The sequence below is a fragment of the Aptenodytes forsteri genome, unplaced genomic scaffold (assembly GCF_000699145.1).
Source record: "Aptenodytes forsteri isolate BGI_AS27 unplaced genomic scaffold, ASM69914v1 Scaffold193, whole genome shotgun sequence".
Classification (NCBI taxonomy): domain Eukaryota; kingdom Metazoa; phylum Chordata; class Aves; order Sphenisciformes; family Spheniscidae; genus Aptenodytes; species Aptenodytes forsteri.
Window position 1 is genome coordinate 893,665 of NW_008795405.1, and position 14,131 is coordinate 907,795.

Consider the following 14,131-nt stretch of genomic DNA (forward strand, 5'->3'; position numbering starts at 1 on the left):
GCGGCAGGCGCCTGCTGCTCTGAGCCGGGGGCGGGGAGGTCCGGGCAGAGGATGCTCCCCAATGGCACCTGCACCAGGCTTCCGGGCGGTGCAGGCAGCGACAGCGGCGGCAGCGACAGCAGTGGCGGCGGAGCCGGCAGCGCCTCGGAGGAGGCGGCGGCGGGGGGCATGGACTCGGGCGGCAGGAACTCCTCTGGCGCCCCGAACAGCACCCTGAGTGAGTCTCAGGGCAGCGCCATCCTCATCTCATTAATCTACTCCGTGGTGTGCCTGGTAGGGCTGTGCGGCAACTCCATGGTCATCTACGTGATCCTACGCTATGCCAAGATGAAGACGGCCACCAACATCTACATCCTCAACTTAGCCATCGCAGACGAGCTGCTGATGCTCAGCGTCCCCTTTCTGGTCACCTCCACCCTGCTGCACCACTGGCCCTTTGGCTCACTGCTCTGCCGCCTGGTGCTCAGCGTGGATGCCATCAACATGTTCACCAGCATCTACTGCCTGACCGTGCTCAGTGTGGACCGCTACATTGCTGTGGTGCACCCCATCAAGGCAGCTAGGTACCGCCGGCCCACTGTGGCTAAGATGGTCAATCTGGGTGTCTGGGTGCTTTCAATCCTCATCATCCTGCCCATCATCATCTTCTCCAACACAGCGGCCAACAGTGATGGAACAGTGGCTTGCAACATGCTCATGCCAGAGCCCACCCAGAGGTGGCTAGTGGTCTTTGTGGTCTACACCTTTCTGATGGGCTTCTTGCTGCCTGTGGTGGCCATCTGCCTCTGCTACATCCTCATCATTGCCAAGATGCGCATGGTGGCCCTGAAGGCTGGCTGGCAGCAACGCAAACGCTCGGAGCGCAAGATCACCCTCATGGTCATGATGGTGGTGATGGTCTTTGTCATCTGCTGGATGCCCTTCTACATCGTGCAGTTGGTCAATGTCTTCGTAGAGCAGGATGATGCCACCATCAGCCAGCTCTCCGTCATCTTGGGCTATGCCAACAGCTGTGCCAACCCCATCCTCTATGGCTTTCTCTCGGACAACTTCAAGCGGTCCTTCCAGCGGCTGCTCTGCCTCAGTTGGATGGACAATGCTGCAGAGGAACCCATCGACTACTATGCCACTGCCCTCAAGAGCAGGGCATACAGCGTGGAGGACTTTCCCCCAGACAACTTGGAGTCAGGGAGCATGTACAGGAATGGCACTTGCACCTCCAGGATTACCACCCTCTGAGGAAGCATTCCTGCCCGCCCCGCTCCCCTACTGCCCCCCAGCAGGAGGGTGAGCAAGGCCAGGGCTGTGGCATGGGGAGGCTGGGAGGGAAGGCACAAGAAGGAGCAAAGAAAACCCCACGTCCTCGGTCTGCTGCCCCATCCCCCCTGTCTGCCTCCCTTGAGAGCAGATGCATTCGCTGATGCTTTGACACCCACTTAGCAAATTGCCATACTCGTGGGTCGACTTAGGGTCTGGCAGCCAGGCTCTGCCACCCCTCTCTGGGTCTGACCCGCAGCGACTCTCCCCTCACCTTTTGTACAGGTTGCCCTCCCCCTCAGTTGGTGGGACCCCCCAGACCACTGAGTCGAGCCTGCCTCAGTCAAGCCCCAGCATTCAGGCTCAGACTCCCCCTGACTGAAAGCGACCCTGATCAGCATCTGACAGTACGCACCTCCCCTGCAGAGAGTAGAAATGCTGGGAAAAGTCCTCCCCAACACGTCTTGCCCTCCCCCAGGAAGGAGCAAGTGGCCTCTCTCTGCCCCCTTCCAGGAATAAAAAAGAAAGTGGGGAGCAAAAAAGGCCCCGAGAAAAGAAGCAGCATAGTCATGGAGCCGTCTTTTGTTTTGCAGACAGCTTCCACCTCACTGGGGCTCTGCCTTTCTGTGCTACGCTCAGGGGAAGCAGGGCAGAAAAGGTCTTCAGGAAAAAATCTGATTATTGCTGTGCTTCAGAGCTGCGCAGCAGGTTGCTGATAACGGGAGATAAACAGTCCCATGACTCACGGGGAGCAGAGCACTGAGCCAGGAGTCAGGGGGAGCACTGAGCTGGGAAATGTTTGAATGTGTCCATACATACAATAAATGTGCTAATAATCAAGTTTAAAGGGAGCGCTAGACTGTGAAGCTATTGTCTTGTGCCTGCACCATCAGCTGTGAAACAGCGATGAAGGGAGCTGAGACAGTTTTGAATGACCTGGGTGGCCGCAAAGTCACTTTAGCCTACATGGAAAAAGAGGGATTCATTTCAAAATCTCCATCAGGCTCTGAAATAAATACTTGACAAAAAAAGTAGCTGTTTGATAATAGCTATTACCCTAGCTCCAGTTTTTTCTGTTGCACTAAAAAAAATAAAATGGGTTTCATATGTTGCCAATGTAATATACTGGCCCAGAGCTTCTTAATGTTTCATTTCTGAGAATTTTTGGTTTTAGTGTGTGCCAGATGTCTTTTTGTTTGATTTTTTATTTAATTCTTGTCACTGTGTTGTGAACGTGTTTCTCTGAAGCAATTTATACTGTGTACTTATGTCTGTGGTGGCTACTTGCAAGGTTGCATTTAAAATGGGTGATGCTCAAGAAGGCTCCTTTTCAGATAAAAAGGTTGTCACTTTTTCTAACTCTTTCATCTACACTGTCTCCCCCACAAAAATTCTCTCTCTTGAATTTTCTCTCTTTCCCTCTTATGACAGAACAATTTTTGTACAGTGAATGAAGCTTTCTTGTTTGATAAATGACAGCTGATTAAACAAAACCTTCTATCCCCACTCCCTCTTATCCCAGACGTAAGAATCGGTACGGACCGTGTTGAAATAAGCAGCTATGTTTTTTGCTTTCTACCACTTATGTTAACAGTGTCACACAGTGGCAGGTGTCCCAGTAGCTGTGACAAATCACTTCTCTAGCACAATACTGTGGTTGTTTTTAATTATAACTACTGGCAATCTGAAGCAAGAGACTGGGAAAAATCTCTAGTAGCAGCATACCCGTAGCATTGTACTGGTAGCTACGGTGCTTAAGTACAGTGTTAAGTGTAAGGTTGACAATTAAGGCATCTAGCATTTGCAGTGGTGGACTTACTAGAGGTTTTTGTTAAATTATACTCTTTAACTTTTCTCAGCAGCAAAAAGCAGGATACTACTTTGTACATTTCTTTCACCAAAAATTAGGTACTGTTAAATGAATGTATAAATTCAGTATTTCAAAGTTGTCTGATTCAAAGCCCATCAAAATGAGAGAAAAAAATCCCAGTTCACTTCAATGGACTGTGAGTCAGCTCCTTTTAGTTTAAAAATTGCTAATGTGGAATCTGTTACATCCTTATTAAAATATTTTGTGAAAAGCTTTAACAATTGTACAGTTTCTTTTCTTTTACTTCCCAGTGGACCTCATTTAAAGAAAACATGCAAATATTAATTTTGGTAAAGTTATACATGCACATATGGGGGGAAAAAAGGACGAAATCTCTTTATAATCTCATTTAACTTTTCACAGAAACCAAACATCTGTCAAAACAGTAAAATGCCCCACGATACCATGCCGTGTTATTTGTAGAGCTTCACTTAAAATCTCACAATCTCTTCAAAATGGTATAAATCTCATAATCTTATGTTGCCTTTTCCACCCAGGCATATTGTTATGTATGGTCAGATTAAATAAAGAGTCAGCCTACTTTCTACTGTTGGATTTGTTTAACATCAGACACGATGATGCAAAAGTTAAGAAGCAGTGATTCATACCTGATACTCAGCTTTGATGAAAAGTTGAGCCTGTTTTTGTTTCTTTTCTTTTTTTTTTTACTTTGCCTTTAAACAAAGCTGTGATGGATGCCTGCACACCTACCAGCATATGCACTTTAATTTCAGTTCTCCCAGGCAGGGTGCAGCGGGGTGGTGTTCATACTTGGCAGAGTAGCCGGGTGCTGCCGCAGAGGCTGGTGGTTGCGCAGAGGCTGTTGGTGCCTCAGTAGATGGCAGGCTTTCCTTCAGATGGATGCACTAAATTCGCTCCCAGCCAGCAGTGCCCATACGATTACTGGCTAAAACACCCTCTGTAGTTTCAGATGGAAACAAAATCTGTTTATCCTAAACTAACAGTTCTTCCTGCTATTTTTTCACCCTGAGTTTAGTTTGACTTTGGCAGTGGGAGAGGTGATCAACAGCTGTAAATCACTCAATTTCCTTTGGAAGAAAATGTTAGTTCATTCTGTGTTATTATTCTAAATAGCAGAACACAACTACCAGGAAAAAAAAGTTGTCCTCGTGAAATAATGTGTACCAGAAAGCAAACAGAATTCTTTTTAATGCTTTCCAAATTGCAAATAAGAGTCTTCAGATTTCATAGAAACAATTTGAACTAATGCTTAATTCACTGAAAAAAAGAGTACAGTGACATATTTCTTGGTCACATTTTGCTTCTTTATACAGCTATAACATAATTCATCTACAAATGGGTAAACTGTAATTTATAACCAGTAGTATGTTGCTGCATTTTACCCACGAGTTTAATATTTTAAAAATACTGCATACACTTTGTTGTGGAAATTGGCCTGTGCCACTGAAATCCAAGCAACTTTTGTTGTTCTTTGTTTAGCCTAAGACCTATACCCAACCGTGTGATAGCTCTGAATAGTATCTAGTCAATGGACTGGTGTATTTCCCATGGCACACACAAAGAGACAATGGTCTTCACATGGCACATACATCAGGTACCTCTGCAGCATTTTCCCGCTCAAAGGAGGGTATGGAGGACATTACTCTCCTTTCTCACGAGGCTTCCCAGCACAGTAGCAAAGAAGACACATCTCAAAATCCTGGGGCTGACTGCTCTGTGCAGTTAGGGGGCTTGAACCAGACTGGTCACAGAGGCACTTAATAGCTGGGCTGTGGATGAAAAAGGTGATGGCCACATGTAGATCCTCTGCCTCTTGAGATGGTCCCTACAGCAGAGAACATCACGCAGTGTATGGTTTCTTTGCATTCGACACTTAAAGAACCCATTTGATTTCTTCACAGAGAAGGAGAATCAGATTTCTGAATGTGACATAAGCATTTCTGAAATGCCAGATTTCCAGTGAATCAGAATAAAATAAAAGGCTTTCTGGCTGTTTTTGAAAAACTAAGTCTGCATTTCAAATGTATATGTCACACTCCATTAACACTGTGACCATATACTGTATTTTGACCAGTTTCCAAAAATCAGCATCCTAATTTTAAATATTAAACTAAATCTTACTGAAATAAAATGACCCACTGATGAATAAGTTATGTAAGATTTGACTTTTCTCTGCCATGTTTCCAGAACAGCAGCGTAAATTAGTGTCTTAAAATCCTGCCAAAAAATCCAAGAAAAACAATTTTTAAAAAAGCCAGAAGAAATTAGCCAGGAAAGAAACATCAATCCAATGTTCTAGACTCTGTGATTTCAGCCCCTAGAAACCTTACCTGACTCCAGGGCTCTACAGACAAGAATGTGAATTATGACTCTCTAGAGGAGAATAAAATATTTCTACAGCATTGTGTATTCAGCACTTCCATCCTCTTCAACACAGAGCCTTGATGGACCAATAACTGCAGGCTAAGCCACAGGAAGAAAGGGTAGTTTACTAATTAGATTTCTCTTTGAGAATAATGCTTTTAGGTATTATATTTTGTAGAGAGAAATAGCCAAGAACGGGTGAACCAGAGCGTATTTCAAAGTATGTCACTAGACGGCCACAACCAAGCACGGTTTCACAAGAAATGTGCTTTTCAATAAAAGCTAACTATGCCCACCCCCTTCCAACCTTGTTTCCCCCAAAGCCTAAAATCTGGGTTTGGCAGAGTAGTAAGCAGCCTTGAAGCAGAGAGAGCAAGGTGGTGTATCCTACCTGAGATATATAGGTTTTCATTTCCAGTCTGGATGGAATACATTTGTTGTTATATGCTTATCATGTCTATGATGGGTAGAGTCACCTTGAAAGCAATATAAATGTACAGAAGACCCATTCTACTCTCCCTTTTCCCCAAAAAAAAGCCATTTCTATACAGGTTCTTATGCTGTGTAATATGACTTAGGGTCGCTCTGTGGGTTCTTGAGCTTCCTAACTAGAAAGGCTTGGATAAAAGTGCCCAAATGTATAGCATATGGGAGTTGTAGGACAGATAAGAATTATCGGGTTTATGACTTGGGACCTGCTGATCACTGTGATGATCACGGTAATTGGATTGTATTGGGTCCGCTTACATTGCTGGTGACAGGGCTGTTTTCAGTGTATGCATGGGCCCTACCAATCATAAAACTCTAAGACAACCCAGAGGGAAGCTGTGGGCTTCTGCAAGGGTGCTGTAACACGCTGCACTTCGTAATGCTGAACGCTGAGTAACGTCGGTGCTGGTGCTGACAGACTGATGAAAGCAAAGGGCCACAAGTTCAACTGATTCATGCAGGACTTGCAGGTACTCCAGTTTACAATGGCAAGCTCAAATGATTGCTGGTCAGCTGGAATAGTTCAAAATGTGGCAAAGCTGTACAAAGCAAGTATGTATGAGTGTATACACACACACACACAACATGCATGTGCATATACATGCTTCCTTGTAAAATATATAAACATCCTACTCGGTCCATTATCCAACTTGTAACGGGATGAATTGGAATGTACATTGGTTATAAAAGAATTCATGATTAGTAAAATTCAGATTCCAGTTGCTGGGCAGTTAGGTAGCATGATTTTACTATTTAGGCAATAGTAAGTCTTTGGTTTGCTTTTGTGTTGCTCTGATGTATAGAGGAAATTGGAGCGTTAATTCTGCTAAGGAGGTGAGTCCATGGCTGGAGAGGTTGGAGCTGGTAGGAGAAGGAGATCTTGGAGAGAAAAACGTGACTAGTGTTTGATTTAGAACTGGAGTGGCTATATTTGGAGATATCCCTTTGATGTTCAGAAAGTTTGGAGCTTGCTAGCACTCACTGAGAGCTGCAATTGCCCAGCACTTCAGGAAATCACTCCCCATGCCTACTACATGGACCAACCACACCCTTCCCCAGCTAGGACAAGACGAACATCTCCATCTGAGGTCAAACCAGAAAATTAATGGAGGCTATGATTATGGTCTTTTCATTATTTAACTGGGATAAACAGGTTATAATACATTGTAAATGTATAAAAAAAGTGCATTATCTGTCAGAGTACCAGCTAAAGGCTGGCAATCTTGTTGCTCTCTGATTTCTGTTAAAAACAGACATAGATGGAACTTGCCCCCTTATCCAGTCAATGAAACACAAGTCATGGATAAAAGAAAAATTTGAAAAGCACTGCTTTATTGAGCAGAAAATCAATACCAGTATTAGTGAGTTTATTTTCCTAACATTGCAGCATAATTATTTTGTATATCATTTAGTCACAGAAAGAGAAAAGACACTGTTAGAAGCTAAACTGACTGTACAATATTGTAAAGAAGCTTTTTTTAAGGAGTTTCATATGTCTTCATGAAAACTAGAACAACTTTGGTATTAAAACATGCTTATTACCTTACGCCTTGTATTTTCTATACCATTTTGTATTCTTTCTATAAACTCGAGCATCTGCATAAGGAAAGTTGCTTATTTACCCACTGAAGACTCTTGGCTACTATCAGTAACTGATTTCAGTGATGTTTTGAACCGCCACCTCAGCTAGTCTATGGTCATGTCTTAGATTTACAAAATTACACAAATCAATTGCAAGACTGACTGACCGAATGAAAGAAAATTCGATGAAATGAAAGACAAGAAACACAGAGAATGTATTTTTTTGATGGCACAGGATATACTTTGTTTTAATTTTTATGCCAGTAGCTGTTAACTGATCACATAATGAGCCCAGAAGAAATTGAATCTCATCCGTTACTCGTACTAATACAAGATTGTAAAAAATCCTCATCAGTTAACTGGGAAGAAAAGTTATGGGAATGAGTCTCTCAATGCTTGTATGTGAAGTTGTTACAGGTGTGGGGAACAGGTGGGGTTTTAATTGTCACTGTTGTCATTCCTGTTATTTATGGTGGAAAAGAAGGTGCAAGGGTTGCAGGGCTTTATGGGGTGTCATCAAAGACCAGGCAAAACATTCAAGATATATTCACATCAGGGCAAAAGACTGGATATTTGGGGAGAATGGATATGAAATAAGGCAAAACTGGTGGATTTGACAGTGATTCGACAGAAATCTGACACTGAACAGCCTTAGAAAGAAGGAATCTGAAATGGAGAAAAATCAAGGGTGGGATGCCCAGGAGAGGCCATTTTGTTAAGAAAAAATAAAAAAAAATAGAGTTCAGTACAGGCATTGTAAAGCAGGACTTGGCTCTTTCACATAATTAATTTAGATTGTTTAGGGTATAGCAAATACATAAACTTCCAACTCAGCAAGAAAGATGAAGTTTTGCTTTTCATGTCAGCTGCTATTTTCAAAGCGGGCTGTTCTTTTCGAAGGTTAGAAAGTATCCAGGTATTTTTTCTAAGAACCAAGTGATAATTTAAGTACTTTATGGAATTACTAGAAACTCAGGAAAACAATGCAGAAAGAGGTAGATATAGATTTTTTAAAATGTTAATTAATTTTGGATTTTTCAGATGCTCTGAATTTCATGGATTATTTTCTTTCCTTTTATCATTAAAATAGAAAAAAGTCTTATCAAATTTTTGCTTAACACAAACAAAGAAGAACTCCATATCAACAAGGCAGAAATGGAATACAACAGCATTTTCTCTGCTTTTTCACCATCATAAAGTAAGATTTACAGAATTTCTTACTTTAAAAGCATCTTTAGTGCTATGACTGAGAAAATTACTTCCCGTAAGAGAAATATATACTCTTAAGAACAAAAGGTGATGTTCACGTATTCCTCTCCACAGACCTTGAAACTCTGAACTTAAGTTTAGCATGAAGGCATAGAGCGACATTCCCAAGATGGCTTATCTGATCTACAGAGGATTGCAGGTTTCAGTGTACTCATTCAAGAACCTTTCATTAGAACTAAGATTTAATTGAAAACAAGCAAGAGAATAAACTCCCTAAGCATGGAAGAAAATCTCCTGATACATTCATCTTTGTGGAAAAATATCTGTCAGTCATATTTACACTGAAATAGATTCTAGAGTCCGCAGAAGGACTACTCCTGATCAGACAGAATTTTGCTCAAAAAACCTATTCCCACAATCTCAAATTTTACTAGGAAAGCATATTCTCTGTAAATGTATACCAATATATGCATACTTTAATTTTTAACACAAAAGAAGAATATGCATTTAAACCTAAGTTCTTGTCTTTTACTGCAGCAAAGTTGACTTTATATGACAAGCCAGTAGTACGTTCTTTTGAGAGATCTAAACTGGATTTATGGAATTGCAACGGATGTTAATAGCATTATTATGGTTAATTTATCTCAAAGTAATGAAAGCTTCCTCAGTAGTATCTGTCTGATGTATAGGTAAGTAAAAGAGGACTTGTGATGTAAAAGTTTTGGATATCTAATAATATAACGGCATTAAGTATAGGGGAGAACAGACCATAATGCACATTGTATATTAATGGATTGATGCTCATGTTGCATGTTATCTTCACATCCCTTCAAGCTTCAGAATCTAGAAAAGAATGAAAACTAACTTTGTTTTACTTAGGAAGACTAATGCATGTGTTCTTATGATTACTTATTCTCTTAGGACATCAGAACTCCTTCAAATGGACCAGAATCTGCTACATCATCTCGGTGGTTAGGCATAATTGAAAGAGAATCAATTCACTTCAAGTGCCACCTCTAACACTGCAGAGTTGCAAGGCTTATTGCCATGAAATCTAGGAGGTTTGTATTCTGAGAAAAAGCTGCATGCACTACATACACACAATTCATTACTTGCTTGGAGAGGGAAGAATTTAAACACAAACAACAAAACATTTTTTTTGTGGACCGTTATCATGACAAACTGACTAGTAACTAAATTTCCAGACATCTTTAATAATTCATTCTTCGCACAATTAGTAAGATGACCCACAACAGAAGAAACAGATCCTGATTTTGTCCTAAGAATGGACATTATTTGGCTGAACACTGACTACAACATACCTAAAATGAACAACTGAGTAAAAAGCTAAAAATATTCACTATGTTAATGTTTAATTTCAAAGCAGGGAGCTGCATATAAATTAAGAAGGATGCTATAAAGAAATTAAAAGGAACAGTTAAAAGGGTAAAGGCTTGCAGGTGGCACTGGGACTATTTAATGATATTAGGGGATCAGATTAAACACATATTACCTACCAAAAGAAGACATTAGAAGACCACTTTCCCCTCAAAAATTCTAAAAGGTTAAACAGTACACAGCAGAAAAGGACATAATTTAACGTTGAAATCAAGTACAAATAAAGAAAACAGAAGAAAGGGTGAACTTTAGCAAATAAATAGTAAAATTTTAAAGCAGGCCAAAAAAAAAAATTTAGAGGAACATCTGCCTAAAGACATAGCACCTACCAATGCAAAATCTAGTAGAGCAGGAAACCAACCAGTGTACTTACTGCTGATGAAGGATGATTGTATTAAAGAGTGTTTCTGGAAGAAAGAGCCACAGGGAAAAAGCCATAAAATCTTTTTGCCTCTGTTCATTATAGACTATCCTTTTTTTTTTTTTTTGGAAGACGGGCAATGGATAAGCCTGTGGAGGTTCATCAGAATGAAGAGTTTGTAGGAATTTTGGAGTGAATGAGACAGTGGACATTACAAAACTATTAGCAAAGGCTTGTGCTCCCCTAAGAATTCAGAAAGAATTCCCTAATGAAAGAGCTGTACTATTAACTGTGGTGAAACCTGCTGGAAACCCACAGGGCTCTGTCCTGAGGCTTGTCCTGCTCAAATTTCTCATAAATGTTCTGGAAAAAACTTGAGGGATAATTCTTTGAAAACATCAGCACAGTTCTCTCCAGGGGTCAAAACAAACAAATGGTTGTGTTAGTAACCAGAAGATACTGTTAAGCCGTCGTAGAAGACTATACTGTACCTGCATCTCCAACAGTTTCTAAATTTGGATTTCACGAGGAATCAAACAGTATAAGAAAAGGTGCAAAAGGTGAAAAAAAGAGTAAAAAAACAATCAGATCTATAGAATTGTTTCTAAAAAAGAAGAAACTAAATAGACTCCTCAACTTGGGATAGAGATGAGTGAAGGAGTGTATGGCAAATGTATGGAAAATCAAGAAGATGAACTGGTCTACTTTTTTATGTCACGTCAATAAATTGTGGAACTAATTGATACAGGATGGTTGGATGCCAAAAGTAATAAATCAAATCCAAACTCTGTTAGACAAATTGATGGAAGTCTACCAAGCATGACATGAACTCAGTCTCAAACTCAAACCTTAAAACCTTGCAACCTTAAAAGTACCTAGGAGAAGTGTCACTTACAGATGTCAGATTTCCTATTCTATTTCCTAAAGCATTTGCTATTGTCACAGAGAGATTACTGACTTAGATGACTTTTAATCTCACCCAAACTATCTGTTCTTATGCTTCTATGTTATGTTCCAGGGAACAGTGTAAACCATTCTTATCAGTCCAAAACACGAGAACCTGCTGGTTACGTTCCAAAAACAAAACCATGCTTTTCTGACGTATTACAGCTCATGTGCTGTTCCTGGATTAATGACTGAAAACATTTATTTGTTTGCAAACCACCACATTTTGAATAACAAACACCTGAAAAAATATGCAGCGAGAAGGTGGTAAGGATGGATACATCCTGGTAAAGATGGATACTTGCCTGTCTTTCTTATCTCTCCCTCCTCAGCTCATCCTCTCCCTGGACCTGCAGGATTCTTGCTCTTTACGTTATCCATGAAATACATAATGGTAGTTGTTTCCCCCTTCCTTCCGCCTCAGACTTGCAATACAAAAGGACCAGCAGGTGGCAGGAGGGAAAGGACATAATAAATGTGGGACCACCTCCACGTCTCTGCCTTCCCCACCTCCACTGCTGCCTTCAGGTACCTCACCTACAGCAAAGCAGTCCTTCAAGTCTGCAATATGGAAAAGGAAAAAGACTTGCTTACAAACAGATGACCCCCTGTTCACGTTCACCTTCCAGCCTCCCAGTGACAGAGCTCTACAAGTCCAGAGGAGAAAGGCAAGGCTGCATATTGGGGGAAGAAGGAAAGGCATGAAGTTTAACCTATTTTGAAGCCCTGGGAGAGTGGTTACTGCTGCTGCCTTGCTGTATTTGCCTTTCAAGTCAGTTATATATCATTAGTGAAGTGTGTGAATCACCACTCTACAGCCTTGATAAATGTCCACACCTTAAAGAAATAGAAAATATTATTTCTAAAATCATAGAATAGTTTGGGTTGGAAAGGACCTCTAAAGGTCATCTAGTCCAACCCCCCTGCCGTGGGCAGGGACATCTTCAACTAGATCAGGTTGCTCAGAGCCCCGTCCAACCTGACCTTGAATGTTTCCAGGGATGGGGCAGCCACCACCTCTCTGGGCAACCTGTGCCAGTGTTTCACCACCCTCAGCGTAAAAAATTTCTTCCTTATATCTAGTCTAAGGAACTAAGTTGCATGTACCAGTTGCATGTACCATGCAATAAATGAGAAAAGACAATGAGGTCTGAAAACATGAAAAAAATTAAGTGATAGGAAATTACGCTTCCTGGGGAAAGCACAGAATCCATTCATTTTTTAATCTTCTTTAAGCTATATCCTACACTTAAAAAAGGAGGAAAGTTCTTTGAAGTATTTGAATTTTGCCCATGTCCACTTTTAGATTTCACTTTAATCCTATAACACACTTAACCAAGCCCTCAGCACCATAAATCATTATTAAAAATTTGGGGAAAATTAAAACTTTATTTCTGATTATTTTATGAATACAAATCATTAAAAATTCATCAGATGTTCATTAATAAAATGTACAGCTGACAAATGATGTGCCTACCAGTCAAACTATCTTTGAAGGAATTAAGGAAATCTAAACACTAGATTTAATAATTGGCAACAGGGGACACTTTTTGGACCACTGTGATAGATGAGAGGTTTGGACATTCCTACTTTTTGCAGAAATCACCATTTTTAAATGTGGACTCACATATTCTTGCGTCCACCATTTCATTACCGTTACATTATTACATCCAGTCCTCTAGTCAAGAGCCAGGGTCTACAACACTACACATTACCCCAGGGAATTTACAATTTCAAAAAAACCACCTAAACCACTAGAACTGAGAGTACTAAATTATTTAAAATCTTCCATACAAATGTATCCATTGTAAAACTCACAGATACAAAGTTTATATGTGATTTATATGGCTTTAATATGGGATGAAATAATGTTTTTTGTCTCCTGGAAAAACAGTTGCAATATGCTTATATAATATGTTTAGTCAAAGGACATGTATGTAACGTGAGGGACAAGGTCAAGATTTGTCTCCATCTCTCCTATGTTTTGGAAAAATATTTACATTTGATTGTGTGTTTTACATATGGTGTTACATAAGAATTAAAAGAAAGTTGCGTCCAATTACATAACCAGACACTTTTATTATATCAATCCTTGTTATGATTATCTGTACTCATTATGACCTTACTTATTCTTCTCCTATGGATGTAAACAGCAAACACTGCACTGAATCTGCCTTGCAGACCACTGAATCATGGTTCTGATATGAGCCAATAGTTCATGTCACAAGTCAGTTGTCTGTTGTTTCCTATTTAAGAAAGACACAATTTAAATTGAGAGTGGAAAGCAAAAGTGATTTATCCTTTCTCCCAAACCATCCACTTCTTGGTCTGAACCATTAGAGGAAGAGAAATTCATGCATTTCAAACCTGCTCAGGTTCCAATCAAATCCAAATGCTATTGGCTTTGTATTCTACTGACTGCAAAAAGAAGGTAAAGAAACCCAAATAGACAAAACAAGAATCTCTAACATGTAAAAACAATAGAAGCTATGCTACATTATGGCCATTTAGCCACGTCTTGAAGAGACACAAGTCACTGTGAGCTTGCTTTTAGAAAAGTGACTTGCACAGCTGGAGTCTTAGGTTAGCTGTTTTTTCTGATTTAATTTTAGATGTGTGTTTTACAGGCATTTAAATATGAGTAGCCTCCCTAGGCTTTCTTTACAGTTGATGTA

At 40.5% G+C, this 14,131-nt stretch overlaps 1 protein-coding gene across 1 annotated transcript; it reads left to right on the forward strand.

Moving 5' to 3' along the window:
- The first annotated feature begins 27 nt into the window (after nucleotides 1-27).
- On the forward strand, nucleotides 28-1,313 carry SSTR1 (somatostatin receptor 1). Its single transcript, XM_009280689.1, has one exon. The coding sequence runs from the start codon at nucleotides 52-54 to the stop codon at nucleotides 1,237-1,239; it is 1,188 nt and encodes a 395-aa protein (XP_009278964.1). The 5' UTR covers nucleotides 28-51; the 3' UTR covers nucleotides 1,240-1,313.
- Nucleotides 1,314-14,131: the final 12,818 nt, after the last annotated feature.